The 25,456-nt window shown below is 37.8% G+C and overlaps 1 protein-coding gene across 1 annotated transcript in view; it reads left to right on the plus strand.

The window, feature by feature from the left end:
* LOC121314480 (laminin subunit alpha-1-like) overlaps positions 1–25,456 on the plus strand; it is a 70,029-nt gene that overhangs the window by 31,878 nt on the left and 12,695 nt on the right. Inside the window, exons 23-52 of the mRNA XM_041247806.1 lie at positions 1,542–1,778; positions 2,787–2,930; positions 3,790–3,969; positions 4,716–4,901; positions 5,040–5,167; positions 5,554–5,674; positions 5,869–6,006; positions 6,308–6,429; positions 6,925–7,011; positions 7,427–7,620; positions 7,908–8,050; positions 10,076–10,174; positions 10,285–10,396; positions 10,525–10,681; positions 11,099–11,309; positions 14,522–14,635; positions 15,011–15,174; positions 15,553–15,691; positions 16,093–16,195; positions 16,506–16,622; positions 16,877–17,059; positions 17,322–17,476; positions 20,760–20,903; positions 21,736–21,869; positions 22,036–22,186; positions 22,272–22,396; positions 22,532–22,682; positions 22,972–23,116; positions 24,115–24,256; positions 25,097–25,211. Of these exons, the coding sequence (XP_041103740.1) occupies positions 1,542–1,778; positions 2,787–2,930; positions 3,790–3,969; positions 4,716–4,901; positions 5,040–5,167; positions 5,554–5,674; positions 5,869–6,006; positions 6,308–6,429; positions 6,925–7,011; positions 7,427–7,620; positions 7,908–8,050; positions 10,076–10,174; positions 10,285–10,396; positions 10,525–10,681; positions 11,099–11,309; positions 14,522–14,635; positions 15,011–15,174; positions 15,553–15,691; positions 16,093–16,195; positions 16,506–16,622; positions 16,877–17,059; positions 17,322–17,476; positions 20,760–20,903; positions 21,736–21,869; positions 22,036–22,186; positions 22,272–22,396; positions 22,532–22,682; positions 22,972–23,116; positions 24,115–24,256; positions 25,097–25,211 (4,341 nt within the window). The remainder of the gene's footprint in view (positions 1–1,541; positions 1,779–2,786; positions 2,931–3,789; positions 3,970–4,715; positions 4,902–5,039; positions 5,168–5,553; positions 5,675–5,868; positions 6,007–6,307; positions 6,430–6,924; positions 7,012–7,426; positions 7,621–7,907; positions 8,051–10,075; positions 10,175–10,284; positions 10,397–10,524; positions 10,682–11,098; positions 11,310–14,521; positions 14,636–15,010; positions 15,175–15,552; positions 15,692–16,092; positions 16,196–16,505; positions 16,623–16,876; positions 17,060–17,321; positions 17,477–20,759; positions 20,904–21,735; positions 21,870–22,035; positions 22,187–22,271; positions 22,397–22,531; positions 22,683–22,971; positions 23,117–24,114; positions 24,257–25,096; positions 25,212–25,456) is intronic.

A 25,456-nucleotide genomic window follows, 5' to 3' on the forward strand; every position in this document is an offset into this window, starting at 1 on the left:
TGCTGCAGACATTCTCTGTTGTAAAGACTTGCCCATACATTGAGATTGCACGTTCTGCATCCACTGAATTGGTTGGAATTATAAGGCAACGCTTCGCCAAGATGTACAAATGTGGAAATCGATTAGATGCAGTCCCAAAACTCGGTTACCCAAGGGCATCTGGCATTCTTTAATAAAGGCGATGTATGCAGCACGTTCATTGTCATGTTGTTTGTCCCATCCAGGAATTTATTTTATTACAGCCGAGTTAAAAGAAAGGAAACGTGCTATTTGTGTATAATATCCTAACTGCATTTAAAAAGTAAGCAGCAGGTTGTTTGAAGCAAGGTGGCTCTGTTGGATTGTACCTGTAGTACTGATTTAACTTGTCTACAACCGACAGGAATAATTTTTGTCTGTGCTGACTTTCAAGTTTGTTTTCTGAAAGTTGTTACTTGTTTTATGTTCTGTTTAGTAGCCTCTGTAGTAGCCTTTTGTTTAATGTGTGATTCTGAAGCTAAATAGCGATCGATCGTATTTTCTTCAAAGTCACGTTACAAGATGTGCAAAACAATTTACCTCCATCTGCATGTAAAGCTTCTTTTGGAAATGTCTTGGCACGATCCTCAGCCGAAATATACTTTGCTTTTTTTGCTTTGTTTCTATTTTTGGTATTTTACCTCCAATGTGGAAAACTAGATTTTAGCAACCTAAATCAAAATAACAATGCAACACTGACTTTGTCCCACCTCCTAAGGTACAGTACAGGTTACAGAAAAGCCAGTACAGATGCACTGATAGGCTGATTAAAACATTGGAGTATTAATGTTTTTTAAATGGGATTTGTCTATGGACGTTTTTTTTTTTTTTTTTTTTAAACTTTTTTTCTTTGATTTCCTCTGTGTCTGTCCAAGCGCACGCAGATTCTACTTAGGACTACTTTGCTTTTTATAGTGTGTTCAATTGTTAAAGTTCCTAGTTGCACCACTAAATAAACCTGGTTTCAGCTGGTCTTAACACAGTGCTCAATCGTCTATTTGGGACCCCACTGATTCATCAGAACTGCTTCGGCGAATGTTAATTATGTTAATTTATGCCGACCCGTGGCAATGGGTCAGGAGCTCTATAACACTGCACAAGACATGTCTTCAGAATACCATTTCAGCGCAGTGTTTTATTTTTTTACATCTTCGCTCCATTTATGTGCGATCGTAATACCATATCATACTGACTGGACATCCAGTCATTTGGATGCAATTTTAGGGTAATTTAGAATTTTTTTTTTCTGAATACACTCTGAAATGTTTGTTTCTTTGGTCTTCTCTATGCAAAGAGCTGCCATACTGGTCAGATGATGTCATCAATTATTTGTCAGTATTGAGAGAGAGAGAGAGGTTATAACTGTATGCTTGTGTTGAGTGAGTGATGCAATGGGTTGAATAAACACTGCATGTTGAAGAAAGGGTGCTACTCATGAAGCCTGTTTTGAGGTCTTCTTTATTCTCACAAACATCTTTGATAAATGATGTAACACATTTTTTTTTTTTTTTTACTCTTTATAGCCGTGTGATTGCAGTCTCGTTGGCTCGTCCAGCTCTCAGTGCGACCTGTACACTGGTTGGTGTCAGTGCAATTTGGAGTTCGGGGCCGAGAAGTGTAACAAGTGTGCCCTGGGATTCAGAGCCTACCCAGAGTGCACAGCCTGCAACTGCAGCATTATTGGTACAAGAGAAGAGTACTGTGATGAGAAGCAGGGTGTGTGTGGCTGCGAGGATGACTCGAGCACATGTTCTTGCAAGGTAATATTTGTTTTTGCACCTTCACGTGTTTTAACGCATAGTCATCTCAGGAGACCCTCCCACCATCAACAGACCTCTGCCTCTCATTGGCTAAAACAAATTGTACCTGGTTTTAAGAAGTTGTACAGTTATTAGGCTGTGAAACGACACTCCTATTTAACTGAATTGCTGTTATTTGAATTCCTTGGAATTGAAATTTCAAGAATTAAATAAGCTGTCCATTTCATTTTAATATTAATTACCGGTATGACCATATATAAAGTGTAATTGTAAAACGGGTGGAGACAATTTTATATGCTAACATTTCTGAACATAAGATTAAAACAGTCAATTGTAAAATACCAGTTTAACTAAAAACTTAAATGGCTGGTTGCAGAGACCCCGACTGGCTTGCTTAAACATGACGTAGTCCTACCATAAAATTAGGAAATATAATATTGGTGCTAATCAGGGTTAACAGTTCATATTTTTAAATGTCACGAACAGCTGCAGCCAAACAATAACAGAGCTGTAACAGAATAATGTATTGTTCCTTTACTTTGTACAATTAAAATGCTTACTTACTGTAACAAATAATCTTCCAGCCATATTGGGATGTGTTGCTTGCTGCTTCACAGGCTTTTGCACTGGTGATTTTATATTGGCTTTCTGCACTAACCAAATAACTTTTGTGATAATGGTGGGCAAGCATTGTGTTCTCTATCTCCTCCATTCTATAACTCGATTATTACCACCACTATATATACGCCTATTACCGACCCAAGTTATATATATATATATATATATATACCTACCTATTATATGATATCGCGATTATATATATATAATATAATATATATATATATATATATATATATATACTAATATATGCAATTGATTTTTAAAGCAGATTGCTTGAAACATGTAGGACAGTGCCTTGAACTTCTAGACTTTTATTGCAATTGGAGGCTGATATCTTCCAGATATGGATTCAGTTGCTGATTTGTTTGCTCATGTCCTGATTTCTAGGTAAATGTGGTTGGCCCTGGGTGTGATGAGTGTAAGCTGGGGACCTTTGCCCTTTCTGCTGATGACCCGCTGGGTTGCACCCCTTGCTTCTGCTTTGGAGTGTCTGAGACATGCGAGGAACTCGGAGGGCTTGTTTGGATTCCTGTAAGTAAAGCCTTTACCTGTTCAACTGTGTTCACTTTAAAAGCCAGCCATTAACACTTTGCGGTCCTATATCGGACCAGGTCCAACATTACAATTTTCCCATTCCAGTCCGATGTCGGACCCTGTCCGACATCTAAAAAAAAGCACAGGTCTCTAGGCGTTTTTTCTCTGGAAAAAGCCAAGAAAACCTTTTGATGGCCGAGTGAGACCGATAGGAGCCGAATGAAGCCGAAAAATAAAGGGGGCGTATCTGAGCAATACAGATAGCCCCATGCACCACAGAGATAACACGGACACAAACAAAGGAGATAGCTGCTTCCATATCCTATATCACAGACATTTGCAGAGCTTTTTTAGATGTTATAGTAATAAAATAATGACTTGGATCGCATTATTGAGGAGTTTGGTGATAAAACGAGTGATCAGGAGAGGATTTATCAGTATGCACGTCTATAAAGAGGTATGTGAAAAATACAGCGATCAAGGGGTGGGGCTTGTCTGGAGATGCAGTACTGATGTCCTTTTGACATGCAGGGCCTTTTAAACCTGTTTTATTCTGAAACTTTAAACAGCGCGTGTGAAATAAACAGCGCGTGTGAAAATAAATTAGACCTGACGCACCTGATAAGTGCTGAATAAAGGGACTGCAAAGGGTTAAACCTCACAAAACTAACAGCACAATTTCATGACCTATAAAAAAATACACTGGCAGTATACCACAACACAATAATAATGGTGCAATATTTTAATTTGTGTACTGTAATACCTTGAACAATAATTCATTTTGAACTGTTTCAGTAATTAAAACCACTTGTATAGTCCATTCTAGCGTAACATTTCACTTTGTGTTTGTGTCTAGATCATCCTTACACCTGACCAGGAGAGCCTGCGTGTAGTCAGTCAGAGTGACCTGTCTGGAACGCTGGATGGTGTGTTCCTGCAGTCTCCGGACATTCTGCTGGACGCTGCACTAGTCAAGCAATCACTACACACTGAGCCTTTCTACTGGAGATTACCAGAGCAGTTTCAGGGCAATAAGGTGAAGGGGTTAACATGGAAAGACTGTATATACAATAGCTGCTAGCAATGTACACAAGCAAACATATAGTAAGCCGTATGCACTTTTTCACTTTATTTTTATATACTGTTACTATTCCTACTATTAAACCACAAATATGTATATTTAAATTTTAAAACATGACATCTTGCACTGCACTAGGTAAGAAGTTCTTAGTTTGCTTGTCTTGTCTTCCAGGAAATCTGTTACACTTGCACTTCATGAGTCAATTTACCCTAGCAATGTCTTTGGGGTCAAACCACCTTAATGACTGCAAAAGGTGTCAGTCACCAGGAGAAGCAACTGGTTGGTTACTTAAAGGAAATAAGGCCGTGAAGGGGTGGGGAAAGTTTCACTCTCCAGGTGAAATGACCATGAAAGTGCAAGACTATAAGAAAGACCTGCAATCAGAGATTTGTTTAACCTAATGTAGTTTCAGATATCAAGTTTTAAAAAGAAAATACAAGCATGCTAAAACCTAGATTATTATTATTTTTTTTTAATTGTGCACTTGAGACCTATTTAGTGAATGTATGTGCATTTGTTGGGAAATGTATGTAATTATTTTGTTAGTCATGTTACAGTTTACAAATTGTAAGAGTGTCCGAAATGTGCTGTATAGTACTGTAGCTATTTTGTTGTTTTAATTATTTTTAAAGAAACTATGACAAACCGAACAACCAGGGAACAATTGTTATTAGAAATCATTTCTATTTTATCATGAGTAGCTGTTGTCCTATGGAGGAAAGCTGAGGTACACTGCAGCTTTTTATGCCCTTGAAGGCTCTGGCATCTCTAACTTCGACCCTCAGTTGCTTATTAAAGGAGGACGCACGAGTAAGCTCATAATATACAGGGATGTGCCTGCTCCTGACAATGGAGTGAAAACCAACCAAGAGATTGACCTGAAGGAGGTGAGTGCACTGCCAGTTGACCAGTTTGCACAGTTTAAAAGTATGTTTTTTCAGCCACATTTTTCCCACTAGGCCATGCATCACATTGTTCTCTGGCTCTCATCCACTTTTGAAAAGCTCTCTGTGTTTTTTTGACAGCGTGAATGGAAGTATTTCAACTCGGTCTCCGACCAGGCTGTCTCACACTCTGATTTCATGTCTGTGCTCGGCAACATTCAGTACATTCTCATCAAAGCCTCCTATGGGAGTGATTTACAGCAGAGCAGGTATGAAGCTTTAACAAAACCCGGCAAATAATATCCTCCAATATTAGGTCTTGATCAGTGTCCAAACTTTACTTTTCCTGACAATAATCCACTGACCATTGCGCTGTGATCATTATTTCTTTATAACTTTCATGTGAAACTTGCTCAATGTAGAAGGCAATAAAACTGACAACTTAAAATGATGTAAAATATATTTTCAATATGCCAGATATACATATGCACAGATTTGTGGCATGATTTGTTCAACCATAGCTTCAAATGCTCAATAATACATTTCAAGGGACAACTTAAGGTTAAGTAGATAAATGTTTGGGCTAATCCCTTCGGTGTATGGTCAAAAGACTACTCTTTGACTTACCTTACATTGCTATTTTTGTATGTTACAGAATTTCCAACATCTCTTTAGAGATTGCAGTGGACTCAGATGAAATGAATGCTGGTAGAGAAACAGCACGTGGCATAGAGAGCTGTAAATGCCCATCAGGTTATGCTGGCCTTTCATGTCAGGTATGTCATCTGATTTTCATGCTTGCTGTATGAATGCATTTTTTATTTGTTTATAGCTGCTAGCATAACCAGGACCCTCCTTGAAAAGTGCATGTTTTAGTTATGGTTTTAGTGCCGAAAGGCTTTTTTTTTCATACAAAACTGATGGTAAGCACATTACTTGCCTTGTGACACTTGCCCTGTCCCTTTCTTAGGAGTGTGCCCCAGGATTCTACAGGCAGAGGCTGACAGAGCTCAATGTTCGGGGGTCACGTCCACTGATTGAGCCCTGTGTGTCGTGCCGGTGCCACAACCACAGCCAGACTTGTGATCTGGACACTGGGAAATGTCAAGTACGTGACAAGAATATCACACACTGTAGCTAAACATTCGAAAACCTTGAAGAATAACAAACAGCTGAGATGCTAACACAGCATTTCAAAGTATGATAAAGTGAAATGTCAGTGTGCCGCTAATAAAATTTGTATGCCAGGCTGTATTTTATTTCCAAGGCGAAACAATACGGTCAACATACAAGAAAAGGTTCCGAAAAACCTATTTGAATTCAATACCGTCAATATATACCGTTAGGATAATTTATATATATATATATATATATATATATATAAACTTGAAACTTTATTTTCAAACTAGGGTTGTCAAGACAACACAGCGGGTGATCACTGCGATCTTTGTGCACCAGGATACTATGGAAAAGTCCGAGGGTCAATTAGTGACTGCTCACTCTGTGCCTGTCCACAGGGCAACACAAACAGGTATTTGTTTTTTATTTTTTATTTAAGGATTTATATTTAAATCCAATTCTAGACAATAGCTACTGGCATTTGTACCACACATTGCCTTTAAGTAAAACCTGTAAATTCGTACATACCCTTTTTTCATTAAGGCTTTCAGCTATTGATATCTCCCCTGCCCTTTCCTCTTATGCAATATTAACACACCAGTATATTTGACTGTTGTCAGTTGCTGTTTATTGTGAACTCCTAAATGGAAGTTTTGTTTTACATGTTCATGTTTTGTTATTACATATTTATACCACTAGAGGGAAGTATGCCTTCAGGCAAGGCTGAGTTACAGTAAAACTCATGGATCCCAGCAACAAGGAATGGATGTGTAGATTTTAATAAAACATTATTTAGACTTGTTTTCCTTTTTGCCTTTAGTGAATTTGGGACCTCATTAAATACTGTGTAGTCTCATTAAAAAAAAAAAAAAAAAAAACTATTCTGTAACATTTTTCCTTTCTTTAGTTTCAGCCCCACTTGTGTTCTGGAGGGTGTAGATGATTTCCGGTGTGATGCCTGCATGCCAGGATATGAAGGACAGTACTGTGAAAGGTAAATACATCTGTTGACAACATTAACTTTACCTTACAAAATGTATTGATGAATGTATTTTAACGATTCTAAATGTTTTCACCAGCTACTGATGTAACTGAATTCAAATCGGTGACATTCTAAACCGTGGGAACCTTGGTGTAAAAAACCATTTAGATGTTACTAATTTATATTTATATATATATATATATATATATATATATATATATATATATATATATATATATATATATATATATATATATATATATATATGTGTGTGTGTGTGTGTGTGTGTGTGTGTATGTGTTGCAAACATGTGTGTTTGGTGATCATGTGAAATAGGTCAAATGTCTGTCCTGCATAACGAGGCTTGGTTCCTGTACGCATGGCTGACAGTAAATTAACTTTTCCCTATGTCCTTGTTTTCATGAAGATGCACTTTGGGTTACTATGGGAACCCAAATGAGCCCGGTGGTAGCTGTCAGCTGTGCAAATGCAATCCAACTGGATCGGTTCACAATCTCTGTGACAAACTCTCAGGGCACTGCATGTGCAAGCCAGGAGTGAGGGGTCTCCTTTGTGACGAATGTGAACCCAGACACATCCTGATGGGCACTGAATGCATGTGTATGTGTTTTAACATTTTCCCTTATTTAAATACTGCATTAGCCCATGACACCAGAACTGGGTGAGTGGAAATAAAAATGACATTTCTATGGCACTTTGTAGCTGTGTGTTGCTATTTAAAAACTAACAGCCTGGACCCAAATCAAGGTATTTTTATTAGGGACCCAGAACCATGTTTAATATAGAAGTTGTAAAAACAGTACAGCTCTTACACAAGCTATTTAACTAAATGAACAATGCTTACTAAATATCACTGGTTTATTTCAAACCATTTGTCTTCCTCACAGCGTGCAATGATAACTGCACAGGAGTACTGCTGAACGACCTGGAGAACTTGGAGCTGTCTATACAGTCTGTTAACCTTACAGGAGTTATCCTAGCACCGTATAGCCTGCTGGCTTCATTAGAGAATACCACTGATGAAATAAAGGTGAGAACTGGAATACAGTGATCGAGGAGAGTAATTGCCTGTCTGTCATAACTGAATATACATAGAACATCAAATTAAAATAGCTGGGTCTCCATTCATATTAGAACTTTTGGGACACTACCCAAATCTACAATTCTGTTATGTGCAAAGATGAAATGATTGGCGTAATTGAATACCAAATGCATACTATGTGGTAGATAGGTGAGAGCAAGCAATTTCAAAGCCCCATAGTAAAAACATGGATGTATTTTCTTGTAGTTGGGTTTGATTTGCACTTAAGGTGAATGATGTTGACTGCACTCTTAAATGGCACGTAAAATACATTAATATAGTTGTAGGTAAAAATTTACATACCCCAGTGAAAATTTGTTGGGGGGGGGGTTGTGGATGAGGAAAAAAAATTTAAGTGTATTTTTTTCAAGCATTATTAATTATTTATTTTTTTTTTATTTATTTATTTATTTATTTGCAAAACTCCAAAAAGTCCAATTCAAAAGTATTCATACCCTTTGATGCTTGATAGTATTGTCTACACGGTGCTAGAAATTTCAATATGATAATGCAGAACCCAATTCTAGTAAGGTCTAGAAAATGCTGGATTGAAGGTGAACATTCTTAAGAGTATGACAGGGTTAGGCATATGATGATTGGTATCATTACCAATAAGTCAGTATGGGAAAAAATAAAGATCTTTCTGAATTATTTATTATCATAAAGCTGGAGAAGAAGATTTCGAAGCGTTTGAGTATCCCAATTTCAACTATTGTTTCTATTATCAAGAAGTCCAAGACTCGTGGTACCCTCTCCCTCGGTGGAAGAAGGAAGGTTCTTTCACCAAGAACAAGTAGAAGAATTGTGAGGAAGGTTAATAACAATCCGAGATTGACTGCCAAAGATATTCAAAGTGAATTGTCTGCAAGTGGAACTGGGGTTTCCATTTCAACCATAGCATAGTGAAGGTCTCAATGGTCACAGGCCAAGGAAATAGCCACTCTTAGGAAAACGTTACATGGACAATTGCAAAGTTTGCAAAACGGCATTTGAATGATGGATATGAGTTTTGGTCAAAGGTTTTGTGGAGTGATGAAAGAAAAATCAGACTATTTGGTCATGCTGATAGTCATTAAGTTGGAGAAAGTCTGGTGAGGCGTACAAAGAAAAGAACACCATACCTACTGCCAAGTATGGAGGTGGTAATATCCTTCTATGGAGCTGTTTTTCCTAATGCCACAGGAAATTTAGTTCCAATGCATGGTAAAATGGATTCCATAGCATACCAAAAGGTACTGGCCAATCATCTGAAATCCTCCACTACAAAACTTGGTTTAAAGCGCAACAGGACAATGATCCAAAGCACACATTAAAATCTAATCAGAATGGGGGCTACTGAATGGTGCATCCAGTAAAGATACTCCACGTGGAGTGCGCCCTAATGCCTGGAGATCACAGGTTCCAATCCACACCATGTCATTGCCAACCATGACTGGCGGATCCTAGGGGGTGGCGCACAATTGGCTGAGCAGCACCCGGGTATGGAGGGATTAGGTCAGCAGGGCAATCCACAGTTCACCACACACCAGCAACCCCTGTGGCTGATAGGGCACCTGCGGGTCTGCAGTGGAGCCGTTCAGATCTGTGTTGTCCTCTGTCACTATAGGTCTGGTGGCCTCGCTGTAGATCTGCAGTCTGAAAATGACAGCTTGGCAGGAACACGTTTCGGAGGACATGTGTTTCAGCCTCCGTTCCTCAAGTCGTCGGGGGGGTTGCAGCAGTGACCCAGGATAAAAATAATACTTTTGAATACTCTATTTCTTGTTACCTTTTTTTACTCATCCACAAAGGAAAACTTTTGCTACAAAAGATTGTTCCTATAATTATTTGTTTTCGAGAAATTTGTAGAAATTATAAATTTCCATTGGGGTATGTAAACTTTTAACTACACCTGTATATGTATGTACGTCTACTTTTGCTTAGTGCAGTACATCAGTGTTTTTACAGGTACTTTTTATTTTTTACTTTTTGTAGATGCTTTTATCCCCTGAGAGGAATTCCAGCTTCTTATTAAAGAAGGGTGAAGAACAGCTGTCTGGGCTTACTAAAGACACTGATCAGCTGCATCAGAAGGTAATTTTTTTAATTTATTTTTTTGTACCCAGTGAACATCCCATTTACATTCACTGCTGTTTTTTTTTTTTGTCTGTAAATAAACTAAGGTCCTTTTCCTTTCTGTTTAGACCACACAGGCTAATGGCGATGGGCAGGACCTTAATAAATCTGCAGAAAGGATGGTTAACCAGAGTAAAGAGCTTTTGGATTCTATTACCAAAGTTCAGACAGCTATTCAAGGTATTTTTTTTCAATTTGGATTAAAAATGATGCTTGTTATTTGTTTATTTTTTCAATGAAACTTTGCATCAAGTTTCTGTTTAATTAAGTAAAAATAAAATAATAAAAATGCCGTCTTCTATTTTCAGCTCTCACCGAACTAGGGAGTAACCTGAATGACACTCTTGACAATAATCTGGAGCTAACCAACAGCACACAACTACTGGAGGAGGTCTCTGCAGTTCTGGAGAAGATGAGAAACAAAGATTTTACCCAGCAGCATCAGAGTGTCACATATGAGTTTAAGTAAGCCATTGCTGTTTATAATCTTCTCTGCTTTATGTATTCATGTATTATTTTGATTTTTTTTACATGCGGTATCCATGTTTAGTCATGGATAGGGAGGCAGCTTTTGGATAAGGTCATGTAATCTGGCCATACTGAATCAGTGGATGCCGAGCTAAGGTTGAATCCAGGATCTCTGGAATCTTTTAATCTACTCAAACGTTTTCAAGCTGCCTCTAATGCTTGTGTTTTCGTGTTCAACCGAATATTTTACTACAGTCTGTAGGGTCTGTGATACTGTATCAGTTTTAAAATTATGCTTTTGGAGCATTTGCTTTATTTATCTTTTAATAATGGAATACAATTTTTAAAAACCATGTATTGCAGTGAAATATATGCTGTGAATGGTGCTATGTTTTTTTTTTTTTTGTCTCTCAGAGCTGCCCAAGCCCTTCTCCTGTGGGTTCAGAGGGAGTTTGAGAAGCCACAGAAGGATGTTAAGGAGCTGAAGGAGAGAATAGTCGCTATCCTCTCTGAACACAGCAGCAAGCTGCAGGATGCCCAAAACCTGGTGAATGAGTCTTTCACCAAGGCCAACAAAACCAACCCCCTTCTTCATGCCATGTCAAACAATCTGGCAGCTTTTGATGTAAGATCTTGTATTCCAGGAAAAAAACAAACAAACAAACAAACAAACAATTTGTGTTTCTATGTGTTGCTGCATAAACAATTGTTAATCCATAGTAGATGGAATGGTAGTCATATTAGTCCAGAGATGAGAGACAAAGAGATGGATATGTGATACATTTTATTGGATTAACTAAACGCTAATTAATCACAAGCTTTCGAGACCTCAAAGGTCCTTTCTTCAGGTGAAAGTAGGAAAGAGAGATTGATGTTTACATTCAAAGGTGGCATCAGAACTGAATGAAACTAAATATTGAAAAAAGATAGATAAATACAATAAGAAATAATAACAATAAGAAATAATAACACACAAACACCACACACACACCACACACACACACACACACACACACACACATACATATATATATACACACACACACACACACACACACACACACACACACACACACATACAGACGATCCTTGACTTACGATGCTTCGACTTACGACGCACGGCACTTATGACTCTTTTGCATTATTACCCTGCTTCGACTTTACGACATTGATACGGCATTTACGACATGACGAGACCTGAGCCATGCGTCATGTGTGCAGCTCGGTGTCCGAACCGCAGTACTTACCGTCTAGCTTAGCGTTTTTTTTTTTTTTTTTTTTTTATGCATGTAACTGTTTTTTTTTTTTTTTTTAATTTATTTGCCCTTAATGTCTGATAAGAGCAATAGACGCAAAACGAAGCCTAAGTTGTGAACTCTGTCACATGATGAGGGGTTTAACTTTAGGCGATCATATTTCCTGCTAGGAGTACCACATACAGTACCAGTCAAAAGTTTGAGTACACCTGCTTGAAACCAGGTTTTTCATGATTATCTATGCTTTTAACTGTATAAACTTGTCTATAAACACTTAATATTTCATTATATGATACATGTACTTATATAAGCTGATAATCATAAGGGAATTGCATTCAAAAATAAAATTTTGCGAATCCGGCGATTAACTTCCCCTGAAATACAAGCTCAGCTAAATGCTAGAATTTGCGTGAAGCTGACCTAACTGGAAGAATTGCTGCAAAGACACCATTGTTAAGAGTGCAGAATAAGAGGAAGAGACTTGCCTGGGCCAAAAAACACAGAAACTGGACATTTGAGGAGTGGAAGTCAGTCTTATGGACCGATGAGTCAAAATTTGAAATATTTGGGTCCAATCGCTGAGTATTTGTAAGACGCAGAGAGGGTGAGCGCATGAGTTCTGCATGTGTGGTTCCCACTGTCAAGCATGGAGGAGGCAGTGTCATGGTCTGGGGCTGCTTTGCTGGTGACAGAGTTGGTGATCTTTACCAAGTCCATGGCAAGCTCAACCAGCATGGCTATCATAGCATACTTCAGAGGCATGCCATTCCATCAGGATTACTGCTAGTTGGGCAGTCCTTCATTCTTCAGCAAATTAATGACCCAAAACAGACCTCAAAGTTGTGCAAGAACTATCTGGCGAAGAAGGAAAGTGAAGGACAACTCAGTCTAATGATCTGGCCTGCCCAGTCCCCAGATCTCAATCCCATAGAACTTGTATGGGACAAACTAGACAGAAGAGTCAAAGCAAAGCTACCCACAAATGCCCTACATCTCAAGACATGCCGGGTGATTTCCTGCTGAAACTTGTTAACCAAATGCCTCTTGTTTGTGAGGCTGTTATTAAAGCAAAGGGTGGCTATTTTGAGGATCCAAGATTTAGACAATTTTAAATTTTCTTGGACATTGCTTTGATACTCCTTATGTTTTGTTTTGTATATTGTAACATGTGTTTTCATTTTTAAGTATTTACAGAAATGTATACGACGTAAAACATTGTCAGTTATGAAAAAAAACAAGTTTCCAGCAAGTGCACTCAAACGTTTGACCTGTACTGTACACACACTGAATACGTCATTGGAAAGCCCAGAGTCTGTGCTTTTAAACGTACTGAGTAATATGCACATAGTCACTGGGCTGAGTGTAAAGAGTTAAATAAATATTTGCATGAGTACAATATAACGGGTCATTTTTGTAAAACTATATTATCTGTGTAGGGTTCTAGATGAAACTCAGAGACAATCAGAGACAATCAATCACTTCAGATTGTTGCTTCAAAGGTTTATTGCAGTGGTCATCGGACAACAGAGATCTCTGGAGAACAACAGTCACTTCATCAGTAACTAATATATTCTGCCAGAGTATTACATGTACATGAGTTACATAGTTTCACATAAAATCCCTTACTCCTATCAGAAACTAGCACGCAGCAAACAATGTTTAGGGAGCTGCCTCCTTAATTATCTCTTTACCCCTTGTCTATACCTATTGGGGTGTTGGGGCTTAATTGTCCCCCTCTTGTGTGCTTGTTGTGTTCACTTCAGAAACCAGTTTAATACCAGTTTATGATTGTGTAAGGAGTGGTTTGTGATAAATGCTTCTTGCAGATTCTTATTTAACTCCCCTATGCCCCCGGACATCTGGCCCAACCTATTTGTGTGCTGGAACATCCTATCCTTTCCTCCTCTTTTTACCAGCTGCGCACTGATATGTTACAAGTTGCAAACTGCGGGTGTGTTTGTTGCTTTGACATCCTTTTTGGTCCCTTCATCTGGCTGAAAAGTCAGGAAGGTAACCCCAATTTATACATTGTTCCTGTGGGAAAATGTGCTTCGACTTACAATGCAACTTTCAAGAACACACACACACATTATTCTTTTACTTTATTATATTGTATTTATTTTTGTATTTATCTTTTTTTCACTATTTACTTTCCCTATATTAGTATTTACCGTTACAATTTTTACATTTTATTCTGATAATGTATTTATTTATTTTGTCTTTGTTATTGTTTATTATGCAACCACTCCTGTTTTTTCAACACAGCTGTTTTTCCTTGCATTCCGAGGTCTTGGAAGCTTGTGATTAATTAGTGTTTAGTTAGTCCTATAAAAGGTATCACATCCCCTTCTCTTTGTCTATCATTGTTAATCCAGAAACTGACACAAATGATCCAATTTCGGCAGTTGTACTGCACATTACCCTTTAAATGTGACACTTTATATGAGTTTAACAAACTAAAACAGCTGAGAGATTACTGTATACATTCTGAACAAAATGAGTATCCCTGTTTTGGATAGAATGCTCCCCTGAACACTTTTTTGTCTATAGTGGTGAATGTTTTGTTTTCTTTTGGCTACAGGATAAGAAACAGAATGTCAGCAGCAACCACTTCTTGACAACTGAGATGATTGAAGAAGCACAAGCAATGATGACTGAGGGCTTGAATATTGCGACCGATGTTAATGCAACTTCTGTAAGTGTTTGTCGTTATCCTTATTCAGTTTGAAAATGCAATACATGTATATATCTAAGTGGGATACACGTTTTTTGTTTTGCTCTGTGCAAATCTTTCACGTCTCACCAGAGGTTTGGTTTAAAAGTATATTTTAAGGTGCATTGCTGTATGTTTAATGGTGCATTTCAGAATCTTTCTGTTTGTGAAATACACAATGTACAGGGTGGACCAATAGTTGTTGGGATTGTTGCTTTTTAACCTACTGTATTCAGCACAGCAGGCTTTCTTCATAAAACACAACTTTAATTCACACAATCTAACTTGCAAAAGATTCAAAGTTAACACTTGCAGTTGTATATGTCAAATCTGATTTTCCTTTGCCTCTGAGCACAGCAGCTAGAGGGGCACAAAGATGAGCTGGCCCTTTGGAATCCTAAGCTCAGAAAACAAGTAGATTACATTGTGATGCAATTGACAAAGAGAAGCGTGCTGGACCTGGTGTACAAGGCAGAGGACCATGCTGCTGGACTGAAGAAACTGGCAGACTCACTTCACAGGTAAGTACTAGCATGCTGCATGTGCTGGAAAAAGAGAGCTTTTAGTAAATGCATTATATTCATGTGAGTTATTTATCGACAGCATGCCAACCAGATCTACTGAATTTGGAAATTTGTGTCCCGACATTTTCGTTCACATGCATGTACTATTATCATAATTGCTTTTGTGAGCTACGTTTTTTTGTTTCAGTCACATGATAAAATACGTGGGTCAGGATATCAGCCTTGAGATCTGTTTTCTGTTCTATGTAAGAATAATGTCTGCTGGTGTTAAGACAGTATGAAGAGCAAATGCAAAGTCTCAGTTTGCCATGTTTGCTAGGTGATATTTCATTTCTGGTTGTTTTTCCTGACTCGATTGTGTATTCTGTTCTTCAGTGCGCTTTCAGGTGTAAGGAATGTGTCGTTCGATGCAACAAATGCTGCTCAGGCCAACTCTAATATCAAAGTCAGCATTGAAAAAGCAGAGGGTTTGGCAGAACAACTTAACAACACCGCAGCTACTGCCTGGAGTTTGGTAAATATATATTCAGTCTGTATATTGGTTTGCCTTTTTTTTAGTCACCTAGGTTTGGGGTTTGGTCTTTTGGAGTAAAGAAAGCCAACTTGATTTAGCATCTAAAGTTCACATGGCATTTTTGTGAAACTTTTAATGGGAATGTGTTGCTAACTTGGCACACATACTGTGAATATCGGAGACAGTGACCTGTCTTTCATAGTATCAACGCTTGCTTGGCTGTGGACTTGCTCTTGGGATCCAGTGTTTTTGATTAAACTAACTCATGTTAGTTATTTATGGTGTGCTAATATGTCTATCTTGGATGTTGTTCATGGCAGTTTGTCTTTTTTATTTTTTTTTACGATGTTCTGTATTTATATCCTTTGCTGGGTATGTTGCTGACAGTGTTCTTGTTTTAGGCGCTATGTGCTGACGGCTCTTTGAAAAATGCTGGAGTAAAATCTCTGCAGGAAAGCTCCAGGCTTCTATCTGAGGCCACTGATCTAAACAATAAGACAAATGGTGAGTGTGTCAGTCTATTGGACCACTGCTTTTTACATCTGTTTATACTCTTCGGCTCATTCCTTATTCATGTGATTCTTTTTGTTTCATCTGTTGTATTTTTTTGTTACCTATGGATTTGGATTTATGTTTAGCTTTATAGCCATTCGTGGTCATTTTTACTCGATTGCTTAAGTCAGTTGTCAGGTAGCAGATAAAGATCCTTGGTTGAATAGCAGTCATCTACCTGATAGCAGCAGGTGTAACAAAGTGTTAAACTGTGAAAAATATCCATGATATATGTAGTGTGTGTCTTGTTTGCACATTGTAGGTCTCATGAGTGATTTAAAAGGACTGAAGGAGCAGATGAACAAGATTCAACACAATGCCCAAAATAAAAGCAAACAACTCAGTGAACCATTGCAGCTACTAAGCTCCATTCCCAGCAGTGAGTGCTGTTTCCTTTTTTCTTTCAGTTCTGAATTGTAATCAGATGACCTTTTATGGGATGGCGCTGTGTTGCACTTACCTTTTTTGTGTATTGTTTGTTTTACCACTGAAATCTAGCAGATATGTAACACACACACTGCAAAATAAAATAAAACAGCTGTTTGTGTGAAGCGGCTATCTGAAGTAGGGCCTGACAAGATACTGCAGTGTGGTAAGTGTGTGCGTGTGCGTTTGTTTGTTTCGATATTATAGATATCACTGTGAAAGTCTTGGAAGCAAAGGAGCATGCTATGGGAGCGAATGTCTCGGCTGTTGCAGCTCTCCAAAACCTTGAAGATTTCAGCCAGAAACTAGAGGAAACCTCTTCAGCAGTGACCAGAGCCAATGAAACTGTGAAGCGAACAAATGAACTGTTCAGTGATTCTGCAAAGACTGGTGAGGGAACTACTTGAGGGTTTTTTTTTTTTTTTTTATCTTCAACGTGCCTACCCCCCACTTCCCCTTCTAGGCTGATAACTATAAACAGAAATAAGGTGACACTTTTCAAGTGCACTGTCCTAAAATCAAAAAGAATAAACATCTGATATCCCTGATAAGGACTACATGGCTGTAAAGTGAGGTGCCTTCCTAAATGCAGGCGGGGAAGGGGGGAGAATATGATTGATAACAAATGTGCTTCATTCATCCTTCTTATCAGCTAATGCAGCAGAGAAAAGGGTCAAAGAAGTGGAAACGCAAACCAACCTGCTCTTTGAACGGCTGAAACCGCTGAAAATGCTGGGAGATAACCTGAGTAGGAACTTGTCTGAGATTAAGGAACTGATAGACCAGGCACGAAAACAAGCAGCTTCAGTAAGTATTGGATTGCCAACCTGGTGAACAGACTGTGTGTGCTTCTTCCTCGCACATTTAGTATTATTTAGTTCTTAGCAGATGCCCTTAGCCAGGATGACCTTAAAATTGTTACAAAATCAAAGTACAAAGTATCACATTACAAAATATCACATTGTAAAGTATCACATTTCAGAATATCACATTGTAAAGTATCACATTACAAAATATCACATTGTAAAGTATCACATTTCAGAATATCACATTGTAAAGTATCACATTACAAAATATCACATTGTAAAGTATCACATTTCAGAATATCACATTGTAAAGTATCACATTACAAAATATCACATTGTAAAGTATCACATTTCAGAATATCACATTGTAAAGTATCACATTTCAGAATATCACATTGTAAAGTATCACATTACAAAATATCACATTGTAAAGTATCACATTTACAGAATATCACATTGTAAAGTATCACATTACAAAATATCACATTGTAAAGTATCACATTTCAGAATATCACATTACAAAATTAATTATTAGAGGGATTTTTTTATAATAGCTACATTTTTGGGATATCTATTTTCTTACAGTACCTGTTCAATGCCCTGTTATTCTCTATTGTTTCTGCTCAGAACATTATTTACCCTGATTTCTAACTATTATATAAAAAAAAATAAACAAACATCTGGATGAAAGCTAAATTTCAGGAGTGAGGTAGTTTTAGAAATGGCCAATAGGGGTCGTGCAACTAACTTTTTAAAAAGTAAAGTAAAGTGTTTGTAATGGAAGATCTAAATACTAAACAGTTTTAATAAACACATTAACACTTTTGCAAACCTCCTCACTTTAGAAATTCAGCTTTTAGAAATGTGTTGAAATAGAAAATGTATTAGCCAGGTAATAATAATAATCTTTATTTTATATAGCGCAATTCATGTGACACATCTCAAAGCGCTTTTCAGTCCAAGAATAATAATACATACTCATAAATAATCACAGCCGGCTATATGCATTAAAACAAAACACACAAAACACAATTATCTATGGAAAAGCATTCCATAACTGCATAGCAACAGAAAGCCCTATAGACCGGAGCCTGGTTTTTGGGACTATTAAGAGCCCAGCATCAGCAGATCGGAGGTTTTGCACAGAATATTCAGTTAACCTATCAGAGATGTAACTTGGTGTCAGACCATTCCAGGCCTTATATGTTAAGAGTTGCATTTTAAAATCAATCCTGACCTTCACAGGCAGCCAATGTGGGGATGCCAAAATAGGTGTTATATGTTCAAATGATTTAGATCTAGTTAGGACTCAAGCAGCCGAGTTCTGAACATTCTGTAGCCTATAAAGAGCATGTTTTGAGGCACCAGCAAGCAAGGCATTGCAGTAATCAAGTGGAGAAAAGACAAAGACATGCACAAGTCTCTCCACATCAGACAGAGAGAGAATAGGTCTTAAGCGGGCTATGTTATGCAGGTGAAAAAAAGGACACCTTGGTAACATTTCAAACATGCGCTTCAAAAGTTAGGCAAGGATCAAAGATAACACAGAGATTTCTCATTTCAGAACTCAGTCTGATTTCAAGCCCCCCACATTACTCAACTGACCCAGGGGAACCAATTTAGGTGCAAGAAACTCTTTTGCATCCATAATTAAATTTCCACCAGAGTGAAAGTACAGAAACGGCTATTGTGGTGTCGGGTTTAGTTTGAAAATAAAACTGAGTGTCATTGGCATAAGAGTGAAAACTAACTCTATGGTGACAAATTATCTGGACAAGTGGTAGCATATAGATATTAAATAACAAAGGCCCCAGAATAGAGCCCTGTGGAACATCTGTGGAAACTGGGCTGAAATTGGACAAATAACCCCCAAATTGCTTCCTGTCCCACAGATAAGGTTTAAGCCAGCACAACACAGTGCCGGAGATGCCAATAGGAGGTCTCCAGGCGGCTAATAAGAATATCATGGTTGACTGTGTCAAATGCGGCACTAAGGTCCAGGAGTACCAAGATGGATAACGGTCCAGAATCCACAGCCATGAACAGATCATTTTTACAAGAGCTGTTTCTGTACTTTGTAGAGATCTAAATCCTGACTGAAGAGGGTCATAAAGATTATTTTGTACTAGATGATTACATAATTGATTAGCCACTGTACGTTCCAATATTTTTTGCCAGAAACAGCAGATTAGATACAGGCCTATAATTACATAATATTTCCAGGTCTAAGGTATGTTAGACCTGCACATTTAAATGCTGACGGGACGGCACCAGTGCTGAGAGACACATTAACGATCTTGGCCACCAGAAAACTGATGGCTGGAAAATTAGAAACAATAAGATGTTGTAACAGGGTCCAGAGAGCTGGTTTTAGGATTCATTTTAGCAACCATTATAGTCTGAGAAAAGAGGCCCTGTAAACTCTGTTGTAACAGGTGACAACACACCAGGCATGGAAGGAGGTAGAAGCAGTTGTCTAATGTTGTCTATTTTAGTTTGGAAAAATTCCAAAGACTTATTACATTGCTCTTTAGAACCAGATGGTGTAGACTTACAATGTGGCTTCAGCAGCATTCAATTTATTGTTGAAAAAAGACACCTAGGATTGCCAGAGCCATTCTTAATAAGACTAATAAGAATAAAAAAAGGTGACCGGACCGAATTTATATCAGCCTTGTAACCTCCAAGCCTGCAAATGCACAGTTAAGCCAGTATCCCTGCATCTGCTTTCAAGCTTACACCCTGCTGTTTTCAAGGAGTGTAGCTGATCATTATATCAGGGAGAGCAGCGAGTATATGAGACTAGGTGTGTTTTCTGTAGCGCTAACCTTTCAAGAGCATTACACATAGTAGTATTGTAAGAGTTAACCATGTCCTCCAGTGCATTCATCAAACAACCTGGGGACCTCCTGTGGCTGCTGGTTTTCATTCCAACCGAGCTCTCAATTACTTAACTAGACCCTTAATTGAACTGATAATTGGCTTAATTAGACCTTTTTTACTTGTTTTCAGCTCTTAAATAGTTGCAGTTCAAGTTACTTATAAAATGTTATAGCTAACTTGAAATATGCAGCTGTTCAAGAGCTGAAAAGAAGTAAAAATGTCTAATTAAGCAAATGATTTGTTACGTAGATAAGAAGTTTAACATTGTGAAAATACAGTTGGCATAAACAATCCTGGTTTATAGACATTGGGTCCTATAGATTTAGTAACATTGTGCATCCGGTGCAGAGCTGTTTTTTTTTTTTCACACGTGAGTAATGGCTTTTTTTTGTTCATTTCAGATTAAAGTGGCAGTGGCTGCTGAACAAGACTGTGTACGTGCCTACAAAGCAGACATCTCCTCCAGCAACTACAACACTCTGACGCTGATCGTGAAAACATCCCAGCCCGACAACCTGCTCTTCTACTTGGGCAGCAGCACCAGTGTAAGCTCGACAACAACGAATAAAGGGCATGTCTATAAAATGCAAAGCAGCAACAAAATAATAGGTGCTGGCCCATGAGGTTTATCCCGTCCTTGAAATGAATTGATTGATCGTGTGTGTGTGTGTGTGTTTGTGAATGTCTCACGTATACCATTTATATGTTCTTACACACACACACACACACAAATAAAACTAACTTTACTGTACTTCTCGTATATTCAGTGTATGCCAATAAGGGACAGTAGCAGTGCTGTGGCATGTTACATGGTAATAACTGGACTCCAGAGTCAAACATTATTTGAACAAGGGAGTCACATTTATTAGTGAAATACACACAACAGCAATATCATTATTATACAACTTTTTAAGTGATTTGTTTATTTACCTTTATTTGTCTCAAGTAATTATTGTAGTCAACTTGAGAGAAGGACTTGAGTGTCAACAAGAAGCGTTTAATCAGAAAGCAGTGGATTTAGAACAGGTGTCATCTCTCAGCTGTGCTTTCCGTTCTAGAGTAGGCCACCATAGAAAACAATGGAAGAGCAGTGTCTGGTTACTGTATAATACAGTATACACACTGTGCTATAAAAAAAATAAACATTTTGTTATCCTTAGCCATTCAGATGTTATACTGTTCTTTCTCTTGTCCACACAGTTTCTTAGACAAATATATTGTTATACAATTTAAGGCTGGGTCCATAACATATTGAACTGCATTTACTGTGTATTGAAATAACAAAAGTCTATCAAACAAAGTGAGGCAACTCTGAGCTGAATAGATTGATTGCATCTGTGTACACTTTGAACTGCTTTTTGTGTTCCTTTCTAACAGGTTGATTTCATGGCTCTGGAAATGCGACGCGGAAAAGTGTCTTTTCTCTGGGATGTAGGCTCTGGATTTGCAAAGTTGGAGTATCCTGACATTCAGATTAACAATGACAAGTGGCACAGGATTCATGCAACCAGGTGAAGTGCACAGATGCACATTGCAGATATGAGATTTTAAATTGGTGTAAATATATATATATATATATATATATATATATATATATATATATATATATATATATATATATATATATATTCTGAATCCCGAGTGTCTTGTTATGATATCCTTCTTTCTAAATCCCAGGTTTGGAAAGACTGGTTCTATTACTGTTCAAGAATTGAAATCTTCACAGACCTCCACTGTAAAGACAGCAACCTCCCCCGGCACATCGACTGTGCTAGATGTGAATCAATCCACTCTTGTCTTTGTGGGGGGTCTTGGTGGTCAAATTAAGGTGAGCGTTTTTTTTTCTTGATTTTTTTTTCAAGATACTAGATTCACTGTGAGTGTTAATTTATCGAATGCTTTAAAACTGACAGAAATCTTCGGCTGTGAAAATGACCCACTTCAAAGGCTGTATGGGAGGGGCTTCACTCAACGGGAATAATATTGGGCTGTGGAATTACGCAGAGAGAGAAGGCAAATGTAGGGGCTGCTTCATGAGGTAAGACAATCATCTCATTTGCAGCCACGTGTATGGCATATTGTCAGCAAAAGCTTCCCAATCGTCACATTATGTTTTGATGCGCCAAACAATTCCATTTCTAATAGAAAGATTTTTTTGTTTGTTTTTATTCAGTCCCCAGGATGAAGACACTTCCTTCCATTTTGATGGCAGTGGGTATTCCATTGTTGAAAAGGCTCTTCGCTCGACAGTCACACAAATAGTGATGCTTTTCAAAACCTTCTCTCCAAATGGATTGCTGCTTTACCTTGCTTCTAATGGAACGGTATGTCAGCAAACCTAGTTCTTTTTTGACCGTGCGGTTGATGTTTTAGTTTTTGCCTGTTAATCGACTGATAAAAATGGGAGTGGCTTCCCTTTTAGGGCAAATCAGTTTTATTTAAAAGCTACCATTGTGTATCGTCCTATGGGGGAAAAAAAAATACATTTTTATAATTTGGGATTTCTGTTTGTTTTTTAAATCTCAATCTGGGGCTATCATATGCCATACCTTTTAACTTCACACGTAGCATAATGTAGATTTGTGATGCTTAATTGAACTTCTTGTGTTGCAGAGAGATTTCACGTCTGTCGAGCTGGTGGATGGTAAAGTCAGGCTCACCTTTGAGCTAGGATCAGGACCGCTCAGCCTTATCACAGATAAGACATACAACAGTGGAAACTGGTATAAAATTGCTTTCCACCGTACCAAACAGAAAGGTAGGACTTTAGTTTCAGTACTATTAGATTATAATTGATCTCAAAAAAAAAAAAGGCTGAATCAAGCACCAAATGATACATTTGAGTTTTCAGTTATTCAGTTGATTTTTTCCATTGTGCCTTAATGACCTGAAGGGAAAATTTGTTTTAAATCATAAAATTATTTATGTTATGTAAAATTGCATACATATGTTGGAACAGCTTAACAAAGTTGGATGAGGGTATGGGGCTAAATTACTTTCAGATTTTGTGAATGAACTCCAAATGCTGAAATATGCTTACTAAAGTAATACATTCAGATTTGTCTTGTGAGTCTCAATTGCTGAGCAGGGGGAAAAAAAAAAGATATACTACCAGGGTTGCCAGATTTCCAGTGTTTTTGTTGCACAAAATGATCCTAAAACTAGACCAACTGTAAAACCACAGATCTGGCAACTCTGAACTACACACACAAACAAATGCACTATTACTAATTTTACTTTTTTTTAAATTGATGAATAATAGGAGTGAAAATATTCAGGTAAAAACTAGAGCGATTTCATTGAAAATGTAAGTTATTTATGTATGTTGGCAAAGATGCATTATTCCCCATTTGGGATGACTATCCCCAACAAAAATGCATCTTTGCCAACATACAGATAACTTTTATTTAGTGTATAATATACCTATAATTATGATGAGAACTAAATTGGTATGGGAAGACCTTTAAACTATCCCTATCTGGCTCATGGAGTTACTTTTGCATGAGTTTTGGCTTTTGATTTGACTGAACTATGAGTGATCATATATTGGGTACTTGCCTGGATGTGAAGAAGCTATGCATGGATATGAGTTGATATTCTGACAATGATGATATAATGAGTTCCTGACATCTGATATTTAAATGCCTTTTTTTAAGAATTATAGAGCATTAGAAAAAAAGAAGTAATGCTGACTACAAGATGAATAGGCCTGTGTGAATTGGGGGGGGAAATAAAATGTGTACCTGCTTCTTACAGGTTACTTGGCTGTGATGGATGCATATATTCCTACAAACAGAGAAACCAAAGAGGGCACTACCTCTGGTTCTGCCTCAGATCTCAATCGTTCAGACAAGGACCCCATTTACATTGGTGGGCTGCCTCGCTCAAGACCCGTCAGGTACGAGTTACTTTCAAATTAATTTTGTATTCTTTACTTTCTATACTGTAGAACAACCTATCATGTTTGATTCTGTACGATATAATACCCTCTATTAACCGATAGACCTCCGGCACGTGTCATTTACACATGCTTCTACTAGCTGAAAGGTACAGATGGATCTGGGCAATGCACATTTAGTTATGGGTTTACAACAGTAAATTCAGCTCCTAGAAGGACAGAATGGATTCAGTTACATTTTTTTTTTTTTTAAATGATGGTGTGTTTGACTTTTTACATGCTGTCACTTAATGCAAAACAAACTGCCCAGTTTAACCATATTCAAAAAAAGAAAATCAGAAAGCCAAGGATTCATATAATTACTCTACCATATAAATTACTGAAACAACATTTTTTCACTGACTATGTGTGTGCTTGTTGTTGTTTTATTTTTTAAATGCATTTGTCTCAGATAAACACACACTTTCAGTGCAACCCCCCCCCCATGCCATGGATCAAGAAAACACTGAAATAACTGTTTTTGGAATGCTGTTTTGTAAATTGCTGAATACTGTATTACAGTGCTTTGTTTTGTAATCATTTTCACTGATTTTCTTTGTATTGTAAACATGCAGTACCGTACTTTGGTGTTTTGGACACACTGTTGTACCTGAAATTGTTCATTTATAACAGCCTAGATGTTTATAAAGCAACAGCAATGGGGTATAAAGATCTTCTGAGATACTATGTCTTCACATATCTGATGGACCCTGGATCCAGTTACAATGGAATGGTTCTACTGTGCATGTCTGTTACCATTTCAGAATTGTTTATTTTTACAAATACACTTTTGTCTTGCAGGAAACAACTTGTGACCAGATCTTACGTGGGCTGCATCAAAAATCTGGAGATCGCCCGCTCTAACTTTGACTTGCTGAAGGAGTCCTATGGGGTCAAGAAGGGCTGCGTATTGGAGGTGAGAAACACTCCAATGATTTGTTGGAGAATGGCAACGGTAACTGTTTTTGTAAAACAGTAATTGCCCTTCTTGAAGTTGAACAGTATATATGTATTTGATCATGCTGTTATCAATCGTGAGTTTCCCCAAGGTAAATTTAGTCAATTTTAAGGCGCACCAGAGAGCCCTGACAAAATACCCATTCTTCAGGCTTCAAAACGATGGGGAGGCAGGGGGTGTACTACTTCCACATAAAAAAAAGA

This window comes from Polyodon spathula, chromosome 4 (assembly GCF_017654505.1).
Source record: "Polyodon spathula isolate WHYD16114869_AA chromosome 4, ASM1765450v1, whole genome shotgun sequence".
NCBI classification, from domain to species: domain Eukaryota; kingdom Metazoa; phylum Chordata; class Actinopteri; order Acipenseriformes; family Polyodontidae; genus Polyodon; species Polyodon spathula.